The sequence below is a fragment of the Habropoda laboriosa genome, unplaced genomic scaffold (genome assembly GCF_001263275.1).
Source record: "Habropoda laboriosa isolate 0110345459 unplaced genomic scaffold, ASM126327v1 scaffold22, whole genome shotgun sequence".
NCBI classification, from domain to species: Eukaryota; Metazoa; Arthropoda; class Insecta; order Hymenoptera; family Apidae; genus Habropoda; species Habropoda laboriosa.
Window position 1 is genome coordinate 1,725,406 of NW_017100261.1, and position 22,178 is coordinate 1,747,583.

The 22,178-nt window shown below is 35.6% G+C and overlaps 8 protein-coding genes across 9 annotated transcripts; 4 read left to right on the forward strand and 4 right to left on the reverse strand.

The window, feature by feature from the left end:
* Positions 1 to 3,172: 3,172 nt before the first annotated feature.
* On the reverse strand, positions 3,173 to 4,383 carry LOC108572617 (GPI mannosyltransferase 1). Its single transcript, XM_017934872.1, has one exon. The coding sequence runs from the start codon at positions 4,319 to 4,321 to the stop codon at positions 3,173 to 3,175; it is 1,149 nt and encodes a 382-aa protein (XP_017790361.1). The 5' UTR covers positions 4,322 to 4,383.
* Positions 4,337 to 4,749, reverse strand: LOC108572663. Of its 2 annotated transcripts, none has more exons than XM_017934927.1 (2): positions 4,677 to 4,749; positions 4,337 to 4,583 (listed from the first exon to the last, which is right to left on the reverse strand). In XM_017934927.1, exon 2 carries the CDS (start codon positions 4,575 to 4,577, stop codon positions 4,380 to 4,382), a length of 198 nt encoding a protein of 65 aa, XP_017790416.1. In that variant the 5' UTR covers positions 4,578 to 4,583; positions 4,677 to 4,749; the 3' UTR covers positions 4,337 to 4,379. The 2 variants fall into 2 exon arrangements, with proteins under 2 accessions (XP_017790416.1, XP_017790415.1); XM_017934926.1 differs by having other exon boundaries at positions 4,654 to 4,734.
* Positions 4,594 to 5,523, reverse strand: LOC108572662 (cx9C motif-containing protein 4). The gene is made up of 4 exons (XM_017934925.1): positions 5,436 to 5,523; positions 5,163 to 5,319; positions 4,920 to 5,056; positions 4,594 to 4,832 (listed from the first exon to the last, which is right to left on the reverse strand). Exons 2-4 carry the CDS (start codon positions 5,218 to 5,220, stop codon positions 4,815 to 4,817), a joined length of 213 nt encoding a protein of 70 aa, XP_017790414.1. The 5' UTR covers positions 5,221 to 5,319; positions 5,436 to 5,523; the 3' UTR covers positions 4,594 to 4,814.
* Positions 5,524 to 5,527: 4 nt separating this feature from the next.
* LOC108572661 (ER membrane protein complex subunit 6) lies at positions 5,528 to 6,561 on the forward strand. Its single transcript, XM_017934924.1, has 5 exons — positions 5,528 to 5,684; positions 5,978 to 6,138; positions 6,203 to 6,295; positions 6,395 to 6,414; positions 6,525 to 6,561. Exons 1-5 carry the CDS (start codon positions 5,648 to 5,650, stop codon positions 6,553 to 6,555), a joined length of 342 nt encoding a protein of 113 aa, XP_017790413.1. The 5' UTR covers positions 5,528 to 5,647; the 3' UTR covers positions 6,556 to 6,561.
* A 590-nt stretch (positions 6,562 to 7,151) lies between these two features.
* Positions 7,152 to 12,218, reverse strand: LOC108572697 (excitatory amino acid transporter-like). The gene is made up of 9 exons (XM_017934969.1): positions 11,895 to 12,218; positions 11,724 to 11,811; positions 11,442 to 11,640; positions 11,157 to 11,367; positions 10,203 to 10,484; positions 9,800 to 10,033; positions 8,620 to 8,814; positions 8,412 to 8,546; positions 7,152 to 7,663 (listed from the first exon to the last, which is right to left on the reverse strand). Exons 1-9 carry the CDS (start codon positions 11,966 to 11,968, stop codon positions 7,456 to 7,458), a joined length of 1,626 nt encoding a protein of 541 aa, XP_017790458.1. The 5' UTR covers positions 11,969 to 12,218; the 3' UTR covers positions 7,152 to 7,455.
* Positions 12,219 to 14,866: 2,648 nt separating this feature from the next.
* On the forward strand, positions 14,867 to 18,242 carry LOC108572761 (periostin). Its single transcript, XM_017935044.1, has 13 exons — positions 14,867 to 15,004; positions 15,285 to 15,383; positions 15,459 to 15,523; positions 15,598 to 15,743; positions 16,037 to 16,216; positions 16,294 to 16,594; positions 16,668 to 16,877; positions 16,979 to 17,116; positions 17,185 to 17,300; positions 17,367 to 17,557; positions 17,629 to 17,800; positions 17,871 to 17,993; positions 18,067 to 18,242. The coding sequence occupies exons 1-13, from the start codon at positions 14,895 to 14,897 to the stop codon at positions 18,208 to 18,210; spliced, it is 1,995 nt and encodes a 664-aa protein (XP_017790533.1). The 5' UTR covers positions 14,867 to 14,894; the 3' UTR covers positions 18,211 to 18,242.
* A 260-nt stretch (positions 18,243 to 18,502) lies between these two features.
* On the forward strand, positions 18,503 to 21,089 carry LOC108572794 (U7 snRNA-associated Sm-like protein LSm10). The gene is made up of 3 exons (XM_017935091.1): positions 18,503 to 18,642; positions 18,716 to 18,833; positions 20,895 to 21,089. Exons 1-3 carry the CDS (start codon positions 18,503 to 18,505, stop codon positions 21,087 to 21,089), a joined length of 453 nt encoding a protein of 150 aa, XP_017790580.1.
* LOC108572792 (5'-nucleotidase domain-containing protein 1) lies at positions 19,286 to 20,764 on the forward strand. The gene has a single exon (XM_017935088.1). The coding sequence runs from the start codon at positions 19,286 to 19,288 to the stop codon at positions 20,762 to 20,764; it is 1,479 nt and encodes a 492-aa protein (XP_017790577.1).
* Positions 21,090 to 22,178: the final 1,089 nt, after the last annotated feature.

The following is a 22,178-nucleotide window of genomic DNA, read 5'->3' on the forward strand; positions in this document are numbered from 1 at the left end:
ACATAATTGGTATATGTTTCTTTTTTATTTTTTAAAGATAAGTGTCTTTATCGTCTACTATCAATAATCATCGGGATCGATCGGCGCAATATTTTTTATACTTGTAAGGTGTACATTTCGTTTACACGACCTAATCATCCATCAGACATCATTATAACGAACAACAACAACAACGATTCTTCTTATCATTATAATTATTTATAGTTAATTGATTTACGTGCTAATTATTAAGCAGCCAGTGCCGTTTCTTTTATATTTCTCGTAGAGTGTAATGTGTATCACTGCTGTTATCATATTTTATTAAATCTTTGCCATATAATAGCCCCCGTAGTACTCTCACCTTTTCACCATTTCATTCTCGTGCGAGGCGATCTTCTCTCTCTGAGTTTCGCGTCGCAGCAACTCTCCTCTCCTCGCCGTCATCGTCATTCTGGCCCTATGCAACATCCTTTCCACCACCTCCCGCTTTTTTTTTTCGCGCACCACCACAAACGACAAAAAGTCAATCTTCGAAACGCGTCCCCGTGGGCTTTTCTGCGTTGCGCCGCGTTTGCTTTAATTTTTTAGCAAAGGACTAACCGAAAAGATGGGAGAAAAGGAGAGGAAGAGAGAAAGGGTTTTAAACGACGACGACGATACTATCGAAAGGATGAAAAAGACCTTTCGACGCGCGGGGCAGAGAATGGAAAGGAAGAAAGAGGAAGGAACAAGTGGTTTTGGAGATCCATTGAAAACGCACAGCGCGTCGCTCCACGTTGCGTGACGAACGTGGTGCGCGTGCAGTATCGAGAGATTTCACGTTTCCCCACACGCACGTCCCAAAGCCCGCGTACATCGGGACGTATTGTTGCATTGCAACCCCGTAAATGCACTTGAGCACGCATATCCTCTCGCTAACGCCGCCTTTCCTACTCCTTTCACCTCCGCCTCCTCCTCACGTGCGAAACACGAGAGCGAGTAACGCTCGCGCTTTGTTCGCCAATCCTCTGGGTGTAATAAGGAGTCCTTCGCATCACGCGAACTCACGGTGCTCTCTTAATTTTCCTCCTTCTCTCAGAGATACGCAACTTCTTCTCCTTCCTCTTCGGCTGTCTAGCGTCGCGACAATTCGTTTCGTCGATAGAGAACGTGTGAAACATTTAGGCCCGGCACGCACTAGCGGTTCGCTTCCTGTTCGGTCAAATATTCGCCGATGCTTCAGAACGTAAAGCCGGTTTCATCCTAGAAAACTGTCTTTGGAAAGAATATTTTACCACCGGTTATTCCGGTCCAATTCCGATTTTGAGGAAATTGTAATATGTTACAGTCGAATTGTTTTTCAAAAAGAAAGGAAAAGATGGAACTATCTAAGAATATGGGAATTCTAAATAAATTGCTCTTTCGCAGAAACGAACCCTTACTCTCGTTTCGAAAAATCTGAGAAAAATGTATGTTGCAGTCTATGTGAAACAACGATGAGTTTATGTCATCGTTTTGCTGTGTTCAAAGTTATTGACAAACGATGACACGTGGAGGATCGCGAAGAAGCGGATTTTTAGCCAAACGTAGATGTGTAAACTAATTTATATTTCGAGAGCAAAGCGGGATTGGACCGCTAGCACTAATCGTACCGACACTTTACGTATACCTATTCTTACCGTAGGCGGTCAAATGACCGGATACGAAATATTCATATTTTTCCGAAAGGAATACAGGTGATTGTCAATTGAATATAGGAAACAACGCAGAAAATAGATAATGATAAAAAAAATTGCACATTTACATTTTTATTTTTAACAAGAACGGGAAAGAAACAAATACATGGTTTTAAATCAAATTTTAAAACCGGTCATTTGACCGGGCGTGGTACGTTTAACGCTAGTGCGAACGCTCAGAGACTTGACCAGACCGAGAGCGGGCCGCTTAGTGTGTATCGGGCCTTAACCGAGTTACGCAGTGCATACTCCTCTCTGGACCTTGCAGCCCTTCTACACTCTAGTTTCAGATCGACTGTTTAGAAAGTGATGTGTGTGCGTGCGCGCGCGCGTTCGTTACGAGACAAATCGCTGCAAAGCCTGGAAACCGTCAACTTCTTCCGTTATTTCCTTAAATATTGGTCGGTGAGATGTTTCTGTCCTAGCCGGCTCATGCGGGCGACAGACTTGAGGCAGCAAAAAAAGAAAACGAAATATCAACTTGTCTGTTCACCTCGAGGGAAATAAAATAGATTATTTCACACATAGCACACAGTTCAATAAAAAGAAAAAACAAAAAAAAAACGAAAAAAAAACAACTGTAAACAAAAGCAATGAAAGAAAATAATGCTATTTTTATATGTTGCATCGTCTGCCGTGGTGACCTATAGTTATACGAACTGTATATTTTAGTTTAATTTACTTTATTCATGATTCGTGTTATCGATTCGGCCATTTCGTGTTATATAGAACCCTCGCGTCGTCGTTTTATCTTTCGTTGAGAAATTACCAAACACGATTTTCACCGATGAATCGTCAATAATCTCGGGTGTTTTTACGGAAGAAACGTTGTTTCTTCTATTTTTTTTTTTTTTTTCGAATTCCTGACTGTTGACTGTTAGGATGTTTTCTTTTTTTATACTTTATAAATGGTATTAATATCGTTTGAATGGTGTCGTTAGAAATTGTGAGAAGCATTCTCGTATAATTTTCATATAGTGTTTGTATCATTTGTCCCAATAAGATTTCATATCATCACACATTAGCAGCTTAGAAATAAACGACAGAAATATTTCTGAAGATGATCCAAAGGATGCTCTTGCTCACAATTGATCTAGATTACTACATTAAGATTGACTATTATTGTATTATTATTACTATATCTACATTCCTTTTAAGAATCTACCACTATTACTTTACGAAACCATCTGTAAATAAGTATTTTGTATTCCTGCAAGAATAAAATTACGAATCATTAACCACGAATCTGATATCCCTTTCCACCGCCGTTAGAATCGCAATAATTCGGGTATAATTGGAAACACCAGTCTAGCTTTCAATTTTATTCCATTTTACCATAATATATTGTACACACACGCACACACATTTATATTATTTTCATAATAGTTATTCAATGTTAAATCAATAATATAATTTCAATTGCCAATATGTAAAAAATTATGCACGGTAATAAATGTGTTTACAAATTCTTTTTTCAATTACCAATTGAAGTGTGCAATAATATCGTTTAAAATTTTAACATTGACAACGAAGAAGAACAAACTCGCGATCCAAATGTAAGTAAAGGTATTCAAGCCTTGGAACTCCAATAAATAAGCAGCCAATAACCAAAGGCTTTGACTAAAGATCCATAAGAAACATAAGCATAATGATCTACGAATACTCAATTTAATGCGCCAGAGACACAATGGTAAAAGAGACAAATACCAGAAAAAATATTGCGATGTTAATACCGGATTATACGTCACTATTACCATGGCCTGTGTAAACATAGCAAATGGCAATTGAGATTTGCCTGAATATTTATATGATAACATTAACAACAATATCAGCTGCGGCAGAAACGTACACACTTTTTGGATGATGCTAGAAGGTTGGTTTGCAGATAAATACAGCATGTAAAAATAAACAGAAAAGTTGTGTTTAGTATCTTTGCGTGTAACGTGATAAATGAAACTTTCATAAAGATACTTATAGCCATAGAAATAATAATTTATAGCAGTTAAAAGAGCTACCAGCGATACGCAACTAAATACCAATTTTAATTGATTCTTATTTGGTATAAAATAATTCCATTGATGAAGAGAAAAATACATTGGTATGCTAAACACTACAGGATATAACCTAAAATGAATTGATAAAGCATGCAATACACCTGCGAGAATAAACTTATCCTGCAGGAACAAGTATAAAGTCATCATAACTAAGAGAACTGCCACAGAATCTGCATTTCCTCGGGTTGAAATTACAATCGTGAAAGGATTGTACAGCCATGTAAAAGCAGAAATACGTTTCATTCTTGTACTACAGTATTGCAAACTTAAAATTTTTGTTATCAGAATTGCTATTAAAATATCAACCAATGAAAATAAAATTTTTCCAAAATTTTCATAGATAAAAATATTTGGTGTTAAAAGCAAAGCTAATAATGGAGTATAACGGTATGTATGTCGCTCGAATGGAGATGAACCTTCTACCATGTGTCTCGCAGCATCGGTAAATACTTTATAATCCACATCGGTGTATGGAACACTGAAGGTTTTATCGTGAAAATTTGAATAAAGAACTAAAGTTACCCTGAGTAGGAAAGCTAATGAACAGTGTGCCTTAAGCGACAACCTGTCCATTTTAAAAAATCTAAATATACTACTTACGAAACAAATATTTTTAACATTCTTTTTTTCTTTACAGTTTTATATTGTTTTTTGCAGCAACTTTCGTTAAACATGCCTTAAATTCCTTAAATTCACTTTCACAATCATTTTTCTTCAAGTTAGACTTTGCCAATACACATGCGGCGTACTTAGATCCAGATTCATGGCACTGTGCAATAACAACTGGATACTTTCTAAATCGTTCTCTTGCCTTCTTTACTGCTTCCATCGTTTACTACATTTAAAACATCACATTATTTGCTACATACCAAAGTATATATATTTACTATTTATTGATACATTACTTGTGCAAATAATGTCAATTCACATTTATGTCTACTTTTTTGGCTTTGGAAGTTCTACTACATTGGTTAATAGGTAGACATTCCAAAGTACAAAACATCCTGCTCCACCTGCAAGCAGTTTGTATAGTAATTCCCTTGTAGATGGATTTAACATGATGAAACTACTTCTGTGCTGTCCTCTGAAATAAAACCAAAGAATAATGAATGAATACACATCTCAATAGTAAAAAACTACCACTTATGAAAAAATTGTGTGTTAAACATACATAATCCACTGTGTTGTGTTCGTATGGTTTAGAAGTATCTATACCGTCACAAACTGTTGATACAGCAGAATGTATGATGCAACACTGTCTTATTTCCTCTATTACAGCCTCACAACGTGAAGGTTGGTAGACGTTATCTAAAATTGAACAACCACTCTATAAGTATATAACCTTAAATACAATAATAAAGGTTAGAAACAACGAATTAATAATTTCAAACAAAATTACGTGCAAGGGACAAACCTTTTAAACACAGCTGCAATTTACATGCAAACTTTTTGCATGGATCAACTGCTGTCATGCGAGAAAATGAAATGCCCTCCTTAATTTATAACAATATAACGAAGTAGACTTATGTAAGCTAAAGTTCGTAAGCAATTGGATCGATCGTACCACGAGGCTAGACAAATAAAAACCATTTTTAAATTTAATAAATTTGTTAGTGTAAAATATACAAATGTAACGATTAAATTTACGACAGAAAGTACACTTATAAAAATATATTAGACATTTTACCGTTCACGTGATAAGCTTTCGACACAATGAGCAAAAATTTTCTGGATAACCTCTTGTATAATAAAATCTTGAAGCTGGTAGGTAGGTGGCACACTAAACGTATTCTCACATAACAGCAGACAAAAGAACTTTCAGTATACATATAGTCACCAACGAATGTGTTGTTAGGTTAAATTGTCATACCGTCTGCTAATATTAACAAACGTATAACAATGTTGGGAAAGATTAAAACAAAGCAGGAGAAAGGAGGTAAGTAGTAAATTATTAATCGATGCGTCACTTTTTCAATATTTGACAGTTCCTGTCACTACCTTCACTTTCTCTTATAGGTTATGTTTTTGTTTAATAATATTGTATATAAATATAATAAATCGTATTGCACATGAAAAATCTTGTAAAACACTTTACTAATAAAATTTAATTTTTCTGTGTTACACTTTTGTTTCATTATTTTACAAACAAGATATATTATTTTTTGAATATTGCTTTATCATTAAACATGCATTTACTGCTTAATATTAAAATGGGTAATTTTTTTCTAGAAATTGTTGCATATAGTGAAGCAGCTGTTGTAAATAATGCTGCTGTAGTAGAATATTGTAGGATATCAATGGCAGCTTTGTCAGGTGGTACAGCTGGTTTATTAGGGTTAACTGGATTATATGGTTTTGGTTTCTACATTTTTGCGGTGTTTGGATTATGGGTAAGTTTCAGAAAGTATTATAATTTTTGCAAGGAACTTCAAACATGGGATACTTTTTTTCTAGGCAATGTTATTACTAAAAGCTGGAGGCCAGTGGAAAAAATATTTTGTAAGCAGACGAAATCTTTTAACAAGTGGATTTTTTGGAGGCCTTTTTGTATCCTTTTTAATGTAACAAAAAAATACATTCAAGCATCAAACATTTATCTATATGAAAGTATTTTCCTTAATAGAAATTATTACAACCATACAACAGACATACGTATTGTTTTGGACGTATCCTTTTACGACTTAAAATATCCTAGTTTAAGTATAAGATATACAGTTGCTAAATATATTTGCAAATTTCACGTCGTGTTTGCATATTTTCCTTAATGTGGAATCAGATTTTTATATGGAATGGTGCATGTATACTGATTAAAAGGATATTTAGATTTAAGGGTTTATATTTTCTAACTAAATATGTCGTTAACTAATTAAAAATATCACAAACAATTGCCAATTGCTGGTCAAATATTGTTGATAAAGCACTATGTGATTTATTGTATATGTATGTACATAGAACACTTTCAAAAAATACATTTATTCCATCTGTTCCACCTGTCCGACTTTTGTTCATTATTGTACCCAATATGTAATTGTAGATAAATTTCTATTTATTCTTTTGTTTCTGTAATATACATATAATAAATAACATAGTATATAAACAATGTAAACAAAACATTATAAAATCCTAAGGATGAATTGTTTAATGTGTAACAAACTTACTGAACACATTCCTTTTCTATTTAATATTCAAAGCATTGTTACAATGAAACGATTTATTTGTCTATTGAAATGAATAAACGATAACACACAATGTAATCTCGCAACAAGTTAAACATTTCAATTCAAAAATAAAACTTATGTTTAATCCTCTGTACAGTGTAATATTCAATAAATCCTTATCATTACTTAAAAGATTGTAGCGTTTATTACACCGCGAAAATGCGGTTCACAATAATATTGCTTTGTACTTAACATGCTCACATTTTTCTTCCATTCTTTTGTTAAATATATATATTTTTCTTTTCTGTCTAATTTCCAATGTATCAAGCACTTTTGTTCGATCGTGTGTCCAAAAACTTTGTTGGCAGTGAAAGGATAAAGTTTCATTTCTACCAATTTCGCAGGAATATCCTTCTCATAATTCAATTTACTCGATATGTGTATGTGTGTATGCGTGTTGTGTGTTTGCGTGAGCACAGTTTCCTTTTATGTTGTCGTTTCTGAAGAAGTTGACGAGGGAGTACGAAAGAAGGTCAATATTCTTATGATTCAAATCTTCGTTTCGGAAGTTTGTTCGGGAGCAGGTGCAGTCTCGAGCTTGCAACTCTCGGAGATATCCTCAAGAGGTGTCCCCGTTTCGAGGATCTCTAATTTCCTTTCCTGATCCATCTTATCCAACTCGTCTTTGCTTAAATGATAAACTATTCCAGCTCCGTATCCATCACCCAAAACGTTTATAGATGTCCTGATTCGATCCCTTCAAATAATCAAACACGATAGTCACTCGCCTCGTTTCTCGTTTATCTCAATTTAACTTAAGGGTGTATTCTGGTCTAGACGTTTGAAAAAATCGATGTTTTTTTTTAATTTTCTTAAAGTATACGCCTTCGAAAATAATCCTGCAACAGGATTCGTTCGAATTCGTAAAAATTTACGAAGTTACAGCTGTTTGAAGAGTACAGCTCGCAGTTGTAGTTCCAATCGTAAAACTTTAAACGCGTTTTTCTGGAAACCTCATTTTTTGACTTCAAATTTGGACAGAATCTTCCGTAGAAGTGTCGCTATCGCACAAACCTCGTTTTTTAAAAAAATATCGACTTTTTCATAGTTTTTTAGTATGCTGTAGACTAAAGAAATGCGAAAAAATCAATACTCGAAGTTCAAAGTACCGTCATTTTCTTAATTATCGAGATTTTTAATTTATTGGAGGTTCCCACGATAGCCACATTCATACTAATCAAGCTGCTATTTTATTTTTTTGTGTCAGATTTACGGAACGGCCGGAATCATGCATACCAGCATGACACGTTTCTTCTTTTTTAACTTTGTTAAGACAAACACAGCTCGTCTAATTTTTATTATTTTCGCTTTAAAAAATTAATTTGTATACTTTAAACGTTGATAAATATATGTGCCAAAATCCACATAAAAAAGTTTTACGGTTTCCCTGAAAGAAAATCCCGAAAGAACTGCATTCTACACCAGAATACTCTTGAAGAACTTACAACATCCAGTCGACTGCAAATAGCAAAGAAACATCGTTCGTAGGTAGACCCAGGGCTGTGAGTACTATTAACATCGTGATCAAGGCAGCACTTGGAATACTCGCTGCCCCTATACTCGCCAAGGTAGCTGTGAGACTATCCAGGTGAAGGAGAGCCGTAAATAAATGATACACCCGCATAGTACTCTCTAAACATCGATCATACGAACCTCACTGTTATAACATCGCCCATTCCTAACGAGATTCCATTCAACTGAGCGATAAAAATCGCGGCAACAGCTTCGTAAAGAGCTGTTCCATCCATATTCACCGTAGCCCCGACTGCTACCACGAATCGCGTAACACGTGGGTCGATTTTATTGTTCTCTTCCAAGCATCGAAAAGTTATAGGCAAAGTTGCAGCGCTGGAAACATGACAAATCTTGTGTATATCGTACAATTCTCTCGAATTTTTTGTGAACGAAGCATTTCTGCCGTTTAATGTAAAAGTGGTGTAAGTGAGAAAAGTAGAATTTTGGATAACGAGGGATAAAGTAAAAATTGTGTAAAATTGCCCCGAATTTTGCCCCGAAATTTAAGGTACAGTGAATTTTTTAAAATTGAACCTAACGACTTGAGTTCTTTTTTCGAGAAATTAGAAGGATTGGTATACTAGAGGAGGTGTGTAAAAAATTTGGAAAAAATTGCAATTTGTGGGAATCGCGAAGAAAATTGTAAAGGTCACCGTTTATTACTGTTTTATCTGAGCTTGTAGTGAAAATTTGAAACACACGTTTTATAGATCTACGTGAATTATACACATGCTGAAAATTTCACCGAAATCGGTTGATGGAGAGACAAGCGACAGGCGTCGAAAGATCCTTCGGATTTATTACAGTTACAGGCCGAAAATCGTGAAATAGTGCGAAGTAGATGAAACTTTCAGCAAGTGTATAATTGACATAAATCTACAAAACGTATTTTTTAAATTTTTATTACGAGATCAAATAGAGAAGTTGTTAAATGTGACCTTTACAATTTTCTTCGCGATTTCCACAAATTGCAATTTTTTCCAAATTTTTTCCACACGCCCTCTAGTACACTAAACTTTCTAACTTCTCAAGAAAACTTAAGTCGGTAGGTCGAATTTCAAAAAAGTTACACTGTTCTAAAGAGTGTCCGAATATTAATGGGAGTCGCTGTATATGTATAATCATTTTATTTGATACGCAATTGCACCATCCTTACTTATTTCGCCATCCGTTATATACTTAACACCACTTCTGCACAAAACAGAACAAAAGTTCAACTTTCGAGATCCGGTGTTAAGTAAAACAGTGAAAAAATTGATTTACCCCACTTTTGCATTAAACGGCTAATTTGTTTCGACTAAAACTATCGTATTACTACCTCGACGCTGTTCCCAATGCGGTAACCCAAGCTTGCATCATACCCCTGAAGAACACTGCAGGATTCTGTCGAGTTATGAACCAAAATATCATCGGCAAAGTGATTATAGAGTGAATCAATAAGCCCAGGACAACGGTCAACATGTACAAACCCAACATCTGAGCGGTCGCAGCCAGATTGTTTATCGACATTATTTTCCCAGCTATCAGACACATGATTCCAAACGGAGAGTACCTATATATACGACATTAAAACTCCAACCCATCCTCTCATATTTTTCTTTTCTTTTTACTTCTTTTTTTTCTGTCATTTTTAACTTATCGTTATAAATCTAGACGAGCAGCAAGGGAATACAGTACATACACTACCAAGCGTGAAATAAAGTTGTATCTCGATCGCTCACCACATCACAATAAGACTGACGAGCTTCATAATTATTTCGTTCAGTACCACGAAGAAGTCGACCATCAATTTTCCTTGAGGACCAATCTGTCCAGCGAGAAGGCCGAACGTGATGCAGAACATTATCATTCCCATCACGTTCGTCCCATCCCTGTATATTAACGTCGGCTCTAGGACTTGATTACTTCGATTTGTGCTTCCAATCATCACCACTTCCTTCGTCACGTAATTGGTCTGCGCCTGTTGGAAGCATGCCTGCACCAAATTTTCCGGCACCATGTTTCTGCAAACGATATTCGCGTCTGTTCAGAACCGACAACCTCGATCATCCTCTGTACACGGTGTCTCGTAACTGGTGGTACGAGCGAGCAGAGCGTGAAGAAAATTTTTTCACACGAGGCTCTGTTTCCGAGAAAATTCAATTTAAATATTCGCTATAAATTTTACGTTGATAAACAGTGGTAATGTGAGGGTAAAGCTAGAAGAAAGAATGGTACAGGCTTTCACAGAACCTGAAGTGTCAAAATATCGTATCATCGCGATGCATCGGTCCATAACTCGCCGATTTAAAGAGCAAAGATTTGTATGCGTTAACGGACGTTACTTTCAACAATTCGATCAGTCGGCATCGCCGATTTAAAGAGCAAAGATTTGTATGCGTTAACGGACGTTACTTTCAACAATTCGATCAGTAATGCAAATTTAAATTAACGAAAGCGTTGATAAATGTATTATCGATACTTTTCACGAGATTAGTGTCGTTTATCAGTACAAACGTGAAGCCGGGAGCACGCGTACTCGACAAATCTTCAAACTTATTTTTCTCGAAAACGAAGCTTCTTACCAACAAATTTTATTCCACATTTTCGATTCAGTTTCTCACGTAGAATCACCCTCTGCTCGCTTCGCTGCACCAGTTTTACGGGACACCCTGTGTATACACGGTTTCACCTACCTAATTATATCGAGGATAGCGTCTAACGTAGAAATTTTAATGTAGTCCGCTTTCGGCGCTGTTATGGTCGTTTTAATCCTAGGATCACCCGGTTGGATCATCAGTACCATCACGATACCGACTATAGCAGCCAGAACGGTCGTCACCGAGTAATATACCAACGCTCTGAATCCCATTCTTCCCGAACCTTTAGGGTCCAACTGTGCCATGCCTAGAAAAAAGGGAGAAACGTTGACCTAGACTAGGTGACTAGGCGAATGGATTTACAGGACGTTGCATAATCACCGGAGATAAGAGACGAAACGATCAACGGTAGTATGAACATCTTCAACGATCGCATAAGGACCTCTCCTGGGAAACTGACGAGAGTAATGACCTGCGGCGAAGGACTGGCCAATCTACCGAGAAATCCAAGCATAAGACCCACCAACACTCCGCCGATCGTTAACACCAGAAGCATGTTCTCACCGAACCAATCCACTACCTGCATATATGTACATATTTATGTCCAAAATGTCAGATAGAATTTTAAGGGAATTTTGCAGAAATTCTATGGATGCTACTAACTTTTTGCAATCTGTCAAGCGGTGTCACCTTCTCGTGAACCTTTTTCTCCTTCACAGGCGTGATCTTCTCGATCTCGTCGGAAGATGAGCTAGAAATTGATCGGAATTTAAACTGTTACTCCATATAAACGAGAGATCCGTGGAAAATTGAAGAAGACTCGTGGAATCTTACGTGTGGGCTTCTTTAACTTCCGAAGTGCCACGGAGGACCGCGACAGCTCCAGATATGCGTTGACCCAGTGTCATCTTGGTCAATTTTTCCTAACACGTCACTTTTCGATCTTTCGAACAGCCTTCCTCTGGGCACGAGGACTCGGTCTCTGTCATCCCTCGGCTTTCACCGCCATGATATCTGTTTGTTTTCCCAAAGGCAAAAATCGTCACTGCTGGTAAATTGGTATTTTAACAATGCAAACACTAGACGTCTAACTTAAACCAACAAATCCTAATTGGCAAACGAAAAATCGTACGGTCTGTTCGTGCAAATTGCACGAAATCCTTGTAGACGATTTTTTTTTAATTAGAAGGTAATACCGAAGTGTCTAACGAAAAAAGAATCGGGGAATCGAGACAGATGATCACATCTGAATCCCTGGGTAGCAGCTGATGCGCACACCGTTTCAGGATCACTGCACCGATACGACGGAATCGTACAACAAGCTAAGTGACATCCGTAACAGTGGATCTTGGGGGGTCTTTTACGCGCAATGGACTGCCGAGTGACGACTACCGTATGATCGAATACCCAGGACTTGGCTAGGTATCGCGACGTTACGATCTGCACATCACGTAGATAATATGCCCCATCCAGGAAGTTGATTAGAGGCTTGCGAGGAGGCGGAGGGTGAACACCGTAAGAGCGGAGAGCGAATGAGCGAGACGGTTGGATGTTGAAGAGAGAGACGGTTAGTTGCAGGAAGTGGGCACTCATCAGAACGGGTCGCACGGCACTGAATAAGCAGAAGGGAGAAAAATGTGTACCACACGCGACTGTTTCGTAGAAATAGACCCGTCGTCTCTCTATTGGATCCACGGTGTCGGTTAAATTGCTCCAAATGGAGAACTTCAACGGGTTCATCCCTTCGCTGGCAACCCTTTTATAGACGAATCGTACGAATATGTTAGGAATGTTGTATGTTGTGAGATGTTTTCACATTTCGTAGGTGTTCATTTTTTTTTTTTTTTTTTTTGGATTCTTGTCTTTTTGTTGGAATCTTTTTGGGTGAAGGTGATGATCCGTCGTTATCGCGTTGCTACCCTTGGTCCTTGCGAGAATTCCTGGGCAAGTCAAGTAATTTTTAGAGAATGCCACCTAAAAATTCATATTCGCATTTTAGTTACCTGTTGTTGTCGAATTTGAATTGTTTGTATAATCAAGATAATGTAGAAAAAAATTAAGTAATTCCTCTGTGCGTTTTAGCAAGTGTTCCCTAAAATTCGCTGAAAATTCTCCCGAAAAATCGCTGAAATTTTAATTGTTTGCAAATTGAGACAATGTACAAGAAAATGAAATAAGTAAATCCTCTGAGCTCTTTGGCAAGTGCTCCCTTAAAATCGCTGAAAATGCTTACCATCGCATTTTAATTGGCTGCTCTTGCCAAATTTGAATGATTTGCGAATCAAGATAATAAAGAAGAAAATAAAATAAGTAGGTAAATCCTCCGACCTTTTTAGCAAATACTCCCTAAAAATCGCTAAAAATGCTCACCATCGCATTCTAACTGCCAAATTCTGAATTACTTGCAAATCATGTTAATAAAGCAAAAAAACATCCTCCGAGCTTTTTAGCAAATGCTCCCTGAAAATCGCTAATCCTAAAAGGGTCAATGAAAGCTAGAAAACACCATTGACGACAATTGAGATATTTGATTGGTAGATTGATCACAGTTTCAAGGTGTCTTGCAATCTCTTCAAGTCTTCCAGTATCCAAGCAATTCTTTTTACCAGAACGTTTTAAGAAAAAAAAATGTCTAATTGCTCTTTAAAAGGCGTCGCGTTGCATCTTAACTGCAGCTACTACGTTCCTTCTATCAAACTATACGTATACACCGAAGAGAAAGGCGTGGTTGTGAGCATAAACGGCAGTATGGTCCCGTGTGTATGCACGTGCCACTTGTAAGACTAGTTAATTTCACCGAATCAAAGACAACATTGAAATTTCTATTCAACAATATCTAGTTAACTGAAACGGTAGATTTTTACATTGCATTCTCTGCAAAGATTGAAAGAGACGGACTTCTCCTCTATCCGAGATGATTTTAACAGGCAATTTCAATCTGTACAACCTTGGCCAATATACAGAATTGTGGAAAATGCATTAATACAAAATGCATTGTCACGTTGCCACACACGCGAGAGTGTGTGCACACGCGTTCTGTTTATTAAATTAGCAAATAGACTATTTGCATTCGTACGTCGAAGTACACCGCGAGATACATAATCAATCGTAATCCAGCGGTGGATTTTCCCGTGATTACTTTCGTCAGGAATGCAGATCAGAATTGGAGCAGTTCACGATGGATTACTTTGAAAGCATGTAGGATACGGGCCAATTTGTAGGGCCCCTTTGTATATCCGTTGAGAGGTAACCTAATTTCTTCGGTAATGATGGCTATGAGTGACTACATGCAGACTAATATCGGGTTCACGGTAGATCGTGCAGATCTACAATACGAGTATAAGTTATCGGAACCTCTCGAACGTGTGCTCGATATTTCATTCTACCGGAGTGTACGAAATGAAAAATGTGCTCGTTAACGATGAATTTCAGTGTGAAAAAATTCATAGGTGAATTTACCAGAGACGTTATTTCAAGGTAAATTATTCTTCTTTCAATTCTTAATTTACGTAGTTACTCGGTCACATCGTCCATTTGACACACATATGCAAAAAAGAATCTAAAGTGAATTTGCGAAAAACGAGAAATGCAGACGTGTTGCACCATTTAGATAGCATCAATACCTATTTCACAGACATATTTTCAAGATGAAGTGGGTGGACGTGTTCCTTAAAAAGAAGAATAGTCCTGGACCAAACTCCACTTGCAAATCTCTCGCCGAAGTGAAGAGGTTCTAGAAGAGATTTCGCTGATTTTTGAGGAGACTCTGCAGTTTTGAATTTGACATACTTTCGTTTCTTAGCATCGCTAATTAAGCAATCACGGTGAAAAAATATGTTGAGTGAAATTATACCGAAAATTTTGATATTACTGACCGCGATTAACGTGGTTTATGCGTATCGCAAAAGTTCGTGGTGGAACGGTGAAAATGCGCAGAGACAAGGGTAAGATCACATGAAGCGATTAAAGTCATAGTGTAAGTCACAATTTCCTCATTCTGAAAAACAGAGAATATTATTAAAACTGATAAAAATTAAAAAGAAAAAGAAAATTCTCTCCCAATTATAACTTACTTCACTTGTCTTTTCAACAATTTCGCATATGTAGATTGCATTTCACCACTTAGGTCCAAATTTTCGAAAATGTCACTTACGCCACTGTTTTTTTTTTTTCTTTTAATTTCAATCAATGTAATAATTGTATTTATTTTTTTCTCTAACGCAGACCTAACGTGTGTGCGGTAGAAGTAAACGACGACATAAGTTACACTTATTACACGGAGAGCCAGGAATGGAATCCTCGGAAAATTTGCGGCAAGCCTACGTGAGCATAAATTCCAGTTGCTCGTAATACGGGCGCTTATTTAAATACTCTTCGGTGGTTTCATTTGCTTTGCAGATTTGTAAAATACGAATGCTGCGCGGGATATTATAGAGTCCCTGGTCGTCCTGGATGCACCGGCGGTAACGAATGCAATTTACCTCGAACTGCTTGTACATTTTATCGAGCCACTTCTCATTCATTATTTATGTTTCAGTGAAACCATTGATAAATCTCATTGAAACAACACGACGTGTTGGTTCGACGAAATTCGCCAAACTGATGGAAAGTTCGAGATTCGCGGAAGAATTGAGAAGCGGACCTCCCTTAACTATCTTCGTCCCTTCTGATGACGCTTTTGAAGTACGCGTGATTTATCGGACGATTGCAAAAGTTCGTGCCCGATTTTCAAAAGTGGCGAGAACCTTATCGACTTCGGCACAGATGTTTCTTTCAGCGTAATGTTACATTCCTATCGAAAAATACACCGCTTGTGTTTTATTTTCAAATAATTATTCGTTTGAAGCATGTGTGCTTTTGCACACACCGATTGTGTTTTATTTTCAAATCGGACGCGAACTTTTGCAATCATCCAATACGTAGACATAACTTAGCTTTCAATTTTGTTTATTTTATTTATTCTTGTTACTTTGCAGAACTATCTGAAGTTAAAAGGAATTAGACAAGATTGGCTGTACGACGGTAATAGATACGTAAATTTGATCGCGAATCACATAATAGACAGACGTTTATTGTCGAATCAATGGCAAGTGAACGTTTTAATTCCATCGAGATTACAAGGGAACGTATTGAGAATTAATAAATTTTCCAGCGGGGTACGTGGCATATCGAAACTGCATATATATTTAGCTACGAACGATTTATTCAATAATATTTCATCGTTTGCGAGCAGATGGAAACGGTAAATTGTCATCGAATTATTCGCAAGGATCAAATTGCCAGTAATGGAGTTGTGCACGTAATCGACGGGGTTTTGGATCTTGCTTTGGCGCAGAATTCAGATATAATTGAGCTTGCGTCCAGCGACGGTAGATTCGAAATATTTACAAAAGCCCTTGAAAACAGCGAATTGGGAAACCGGATTAGATTCAGCGAAATACCCTGTACTATTTTCGCTCCCACCGACGATGCTTTTCATAATATACCTGAAAAGCAATTGAGCGATATGTTTGAAAATCCAGATGCGTTAAATGGTACATATTTGTACGAGTGTACAGTTTACCTATATTCTCGTTCATTTTATAATACGTGTGTTATTTCGTTTAGCGTTAATTGCTCATCACATCGTGACGCATCCTGTATGTGTGCCAAATATCATTTCGGAATATCGCGCCGATACGATGCAACGACAGGAATTAACGTTAAATTGTGGCGCACACGGGCCGATCGTAGACAATGCAAATTTGCAAAGCGAGATGTATCATGGGAAAAATGGACTGATGTACGTTCTTGATCGTGTCTTGCTTCCGGATCGAGGTAACGAATCTTCTCTTCTTTTCCAACGCATTCAAAAATATTTCACTGTCTCCTGTTTTCTTTTTTCCTTTTATCGTCGATCACGTGCGTGTACTCCACAGCTAAAACAGTTTTGGACGTGTTGAACGAGGAAGGACTGCGTACATTCTCCGAAATAATTAAAACAGCTGAGCTGGAAGAAACATTGAGACATTTGAAACACTTCACGATGTTCGCTCCATCTGAAACGGCGATGTATTGTACGTACCGGAGTAAAAAGAACGTTTCGTTCTTTGTTTGGTTCTTAGTGTAACGTGATCTCTTGCAGCACTGCCGAATCAACAACTTGTAGAACTTGGAAGGAATCAAAAGAGCGCTCGAGATTTTGTTCTGAATCACGTGGTGACTGGAACGTATTTCACTAATGAAATTAGCAGTAATCAAGTAGGTTCAGGTGTATACGCAATCAATTTTTCATTCGAGAATGTTTAAAACTTTCGTTCTTTATAGGTCGCTAGAACGCTCGAAATAGGTGTTCCTTTGCGATTCCAAGTTTATCGCAGTAATTTTGGAATAGAAAATGCGCTGATTATAAAAGCTGACAGAGAATGTAGCAACGGTGTTCTACACGTTATCAGTCACATTTTGCATCCTGCACAGGAATCTTTGGATTATATCTTAAAAAGAGAAGGCAATTTCAGGTACACTTTTTCTTTATTCTCTAAAATTCGACGAATGTGTAGGAAATAGAAAAAATATACAATTCTTGCAGCATTTGGTTAGACGCAATGGAAAGAATTAAAAATGTTCAACCACAGATCTACGATCAATTTAAACGTGAAAATTCTTCGTGTACATACTTCGTTCCTTCAGATGAAGCATTCAGGCAACTTGGAAGTGCGAAACTTCAAAAATTGTTGGAAGACAGAAACTATTTATCAAAGGTATCGATATCTTCACGTTAAAAAGACGACAGATTTTTAGATGACAATGTTTTTCTTCGTTCGTTTTCAGACATTGCAAAATCATATCGTGGATAACATGCTACTTTCCGAAAGTTTTATACCTAACCTACAGTACACTGTTAGAACTAAAGGCAATCCGATAAATATTGTGAGAAAAAACGACAGAGTACTGGTAAATCATTTTTTAAGGATTTAATAGAAATGACAAATAATGTACGTTTTGTAAAATTGAAACTTCATTTCAGGTAAACGATGCAACTCTTGTGAAGAGCGATATTTTGAATAAAGCTGGAATTGCACATGAAATAAACACGGTACTACTGCCTGACCAATGTTCTTCAAATTATAGAAGACAACACGATGGCTCTATGAGAAAAGTTTGTGTTTAAATAGAATAATTAAGGGGCAGTATATATAGTTTACGTCATTTAGTTGTAACAGTGTATAATGTAGAATTAACCAAGTAACAATGTATAAGCCTATATTATATGAAATATATATACACACCTATAATCAACAAATTAAAAAATGTGTCTATTTTGTAATTTTGAAATTTTTTACTTTCATTGATGGCATTTGAAAGCTAGTTATTTTCTGTTATCTTCGTACGGTTGGCTATACTTGCAAATACGTTTTCTTATAAATATTATGCCGGCATTATGTACGTAATTATATGTCATCATGACACTTGCATTAAAACGGGAGAGATACAATTTTTTTAACAGTCTTGCTATTTTGTTGAAAGCTGTTGAAAATGAACGTACGACTATAGATCTTCGAAATGAAGCATCAATTTACGGGATCGTAGAACAGGCAGACGCGTAAGTAACTTTCGTTTGTATCTTATCATTATTGGTTTAATACACTATAAATGTTTTGCTTTTTTTTTTGTAGTTTCATGAATGTCGTAATGAGGAATTGCGTCTTCACAGATCCTAGAGGGGATTCGTACAGTTACGACATGTTTTTCGTCCAGGCAAGAAACATCCGTTTCGTTCATATTCCGCCAAAAGTAAGAGTAATTTTTAAATATTTATTCTTTCGTAATATTTTTAACAAAATTGTTCTACGTGTTTCTTTAATTTTTGATTATAATATTGCATGATAATTGTATATAAACCTTATTACGTTCGAAACGTTCGAACCATGTACGTTATCAGTATTCGAAATAGGTTATTTTTAACTTACTGTTGTGTGCGTGTTATTTAATATATGTATGTTTTTATATCAACATGTTTGTGGAGAAAAGTGTCACAATAAAACAAATTATCATTCTGGTCCTACATATGTGCGGAACATTATTAACTTGTTGTCTAGGTACTTTTGAATTCATAAGTTGCTTATATATATATATATATATTGACTGATTAAAATTTGAAGTAAACAGATTTTATTCTTGAGCAAACATTGTTTGCACGTAAATGAAATGTACATGCATGAAGATATGCACAATTGAATTAAGAAATGATAAGAACTTGGCATTCACTTTATAAATCATTCAAGTCTTGCTTGCAAGTCCAGAATTGTTTGAGCTATAACATAAGTGATAAATTAGAATTTTTTACATATTTTTGGACTCCTGTAAATTTTAAATTTTATAGTACAACAGTGTCAGTTACTCCATCGACAAAAGTCAACATGAGTGCATTTAAATTCCTTGATTATGATTGTATTGGATTTGATTTAGACAATACACTTTTACGTTACAATGTGACAAACATGGTGCACTTAGTATATCAAACTTTAGCCGATTACCTAATAAAAGAAAAAGGATATAATTCAAAATATTTATTAAAACCACTGGAAGACAAAGATTTAGATTTTATGCAAAAAGGATTATTCTTAGATTTTGAAAGAGGCAACATACTTAGAATAAATGCTGATGGTGTCATTCAAAGAGCATGCCATGGAACTAAATTATTAAGTATTGAAAAGATTAAAGAGATATATCCTGAACAAAGATGGGAAGCCACAGATGCTTTTTGTAATGATATGTTATCAACATGGAATGGTCCTATATCAATGAGAATGAGAAGTTTGTTAGATTATTTTGATGTCTCCTCGTCTCTTACTTTTGCAAGATTAATAGATACACTTGATAAGGAACAAGGAGGACCTTTAAATGCATATAATGTTTGGCCTGATATGTTAGATGGATTGATTGAAATGTATGACAGAGATCATTTTAAACTAGACAGAGGACACTTTTTTCCTAGTATAAAAAGTCATCCTGATAAATACATGTACAAGTGTACTACAAGAACTAAAACCTGGCTTAAAGAGTTAAAAAAACATCGTACTACTTTTCTCATCACTGGTTCAAATGCTGATTTTGTTGATTTTACTGCTACTTTTGTTCTTGGAGAGGATTGGAAATCTTTATTTGATATTATTATTTGTTATGCAAGAAAGCCTGGCTTCTTTAATGAAAATCGTCCATTCCTTCAAGTTATAAATTATGAAGAAGGTGATATAATAGAAAGTAAAGATTTAAAAAGGGGTGGGATGTATAGCCAAGGTAATTGGAAAGGACTTATTGAATTCCTTGGATATGTATCTGATAAACAAAACCCTCGTTGTTTATATGTTGGTGATAATCTTGTGCAAGATATTTATGTTCCAAATTCATATGCACAATGTGATACAGTGGCTGTAATTGAAGAACAAATGTCTGAAGGAATGGTTCATCAAAGATTATCACATCCAGATGAAAAAGTATTAAATTCAACATTTTGGGGTTCTTATTTTTGTTTAAAAGATTCTAGAATTAATATGGACTCCTTATGGGGGTCTGTTATAAAAAAGTATTCAAAACTTTGCATACCTGAAATCGATTTAATAGCTCAACTGCCATTAGAAGAATCTTATTTGTGTTTTAGTAAGGATGGAATGAAATATGATGGATATTATCCTGCAGTACCACTTAGTATATCAACATTTTAAATTCCTAAATGTATTACTGCCATAAAAATAGTTTTCAGCAACTGTTGAATGAGAGCTTTATAGCTTTATGTTACACATTTGTATGTAGTAACATGAGAATGCCATATTTATAGTGTATTCTCAATTTAAGATACGTATTATACCAGCTATCAAGGAACAGTTGCAACATTTACTAAGGCACAAGTTGGATTTAAAACATACGAAACGTACAGTGAGAACAAAACGTGTTGAACAAAGGCAACGAGAAGGATTAGCTGCAGTGGAGAAAATTTTAGAAGATAGAAAAAAAGCAGAGCAAAGTTTGAACAGAAATGAAACTAACTAAAAAATAAATCATAATAAATTGATATCTTTAGAATATATTTCTTTACAATTCAATTATTCATTTACAAAAATAAGTTCTATATAAACATGCTTTGCACAAAGTACTATACAAGTTTAATGTAACAATGATTGCTTTGTACAAATTGTAAATACAATTGACAAATGTAATGTTAAAAGCTAACACTAAACAAATACAAATAAAACAAATTTATACTCTTACATTTGTGTTAGTACTTAACTGTTATAATATAAAATAAATGATACTATAAATGTATGTTTTTAACATACTATTATAGTTTTAAATATTTTTTATATCAAAATTAATTAGCCTGTATTATAATACAAAAAATGTTTAATAATTTATAATAAAAACATTTTTTCATAATGATTCAAGAATATAACAAAACTTGTATGCGATATACCCTGTTACCTGTGTCGCACACTATAGTGTGAATTCTAAAACACGCGAATATAAATTGTACAGCGATGTAGCTGAAGCAATGAACCAAGAAACTCGATAACGTATATATCGTAAACTGTCATTGACTACTATTTGCAAATGCTCGTTTAAATAAATATTTATCCTCGATGCTACGCATCGAAACATTGCTGAGGTGTAAAAAAAAGCAAATACTTGGTACCAATCAAATTTATCCTTAATTAATTTTATATAGAACCATTAATCTAATTGGAGATTATTTGATAAAAACATGTTAACATTGAATAATGAATATCAACGACATTAGAACATTCATACGTTTCTCTCCGCTCAAACATTCTAAATGTGATATTTTGCAATAAAAGAAAATAGTAAAACGTTAAAGTTATTATTATTATTATTAGGTTTTTATTGTTAATAAGTTTATTTATTATTTTATAAAACAACAACCAAGAGCAGAGTGCTTTAGCGCTCCACGGGCGACAACTTTATCAAATTCTCCAAGTATCCATGCAACAACCCACATACTACTGGATTATGAAATTACAATTGCAGGAAAGTATTTAAAAACAGATCGATATGCGAGGTATTGATTGTGAAGTGTGCGGATTAATGAGTTATGCGAGTTGCTGTGAACGTCTTGAATATTGA

Excerpts from the sequence above, each read along its gene's own strand:
- LOC108572792 (XM_017935088.1), top strand. The coding sequence starts at position 19,286 with ATGATAAGAACTTGGCATTCACTTTATAAATCATTCAAGTCTTGCTTG.
- LOC108572662 (XM_017934925.1), bottom strand. The coding sequence starts at position 5,220 with ATGACAGCAGTTGATCCATGCAAAAAGTTTGCATGTAAATTGCAGCTG. Across the intron at positions 5,057-5,162 it reads ATTGCAGCTGTGTTTAAAAG|ATAACGTCTACCAACCTTCA; the intron begins GTTTGTCCCTTG and ends GTTCAATTTTAG.
- LOC108572661 (XM_017934924.1), top strand. The coding sequence starts at position 5,648 with ATGTTGGGAAAGATTAAAACAAAGCAGGAGAAAGGAG. Across the intron at positions 5,685-5,977 it reads AACAAAGCAGGAGAAAGGAG|AAATTGTTGCATATAGTGAA; the intron begins GTAAGTAGTAAA and ends ATTTTTTTCTAG. Across the intron at positions 6,296-6,394 it reads GATTTTTTGGAGGCCTTTTT|ACATACGTATTGTTTTGGAC; the intron begins GTATCCTTTTTA and ends ACCATACAACAG.
- LOC108572617 (XM_017934872.1), bottom strand. The coding sequence starts at position 4,321 with ATGGACAGGTTGTCGCTTAAGGCACACTGTTCATTAGCTTTCCTACTC.
- LOC108572794 (XM_017935091.1), top strand. The coding sequence starts at position 18,503 with ATGACACTTGCATTAAAACGGGAGAGATACAATTTTTTTAACAGTCTT. Across the intron at positions 18,643-18,715 it reads ATCGTAGAACAGGCAGACGC|TTTCATGAATGTCGTAATGA; the intron begins GTAAGTAACTTT and ends TTTTTTTTGTAG. Across the intron at positions 18,834-20,894 it reads TCGTTCATATTCCGCCAAAA|ATACGTATTATACCAGCTAT; the intron begins GTAAGAGTAATT and ends TCTCAATTTAAG.
- LOC108572697 (XM_017934969.1), bottom strand. The coding sequence starts at position 11,968 with ATGACACTGGGTCAACGCATATCTGGAGCTGTCGCGGTCCTCCGTGGC. Across the intron at positions 11,812-11,894 it reads GAAGTTAAAGAAGCCCACAC|CTCATCTTCCGACGAGATCG; the intron begins GTAAGATTCCAC and ends ATCAATTTCTAG. Across the intron at positions 8,815-9,799 it reads GCATTGGGAACAGCGTCGAG|CGCTGCAACTTTGCCTATAA; the intron begins GTAGTAATACGA and ends TCATGTTTCCAG.
- LOC108572663 (XM_017934927.1), bottom strand. The coding sequence starts at position 4,577 with ATGGAAGCAGTAAAGAAGGCAAGAGAACGATTTAGAAAGTATCCAGTT.
- LOC108572761 (XM_017935044.1), top strand. The coding sequence starts at position 14,895 with ATGTTGAGTGAAATTATACCGAAAATTTTGATATTACTGACCGCGATT. Across the intron at positions 16,595-16,667 it reads AAATCCAGATGCGTTAAATG|CGTTAATTGCTCATCACATC; the intron begins GTACATATTTGT and ends TATTTCGTTTAG. Across the intron at positions 17,117-17,184 it reads ATCTGAAACGGCGATGTATT|CACTGCCGAATCAACAACTT; the intron begins GTACGTACCGGA and ends GATCTCTTGCAG.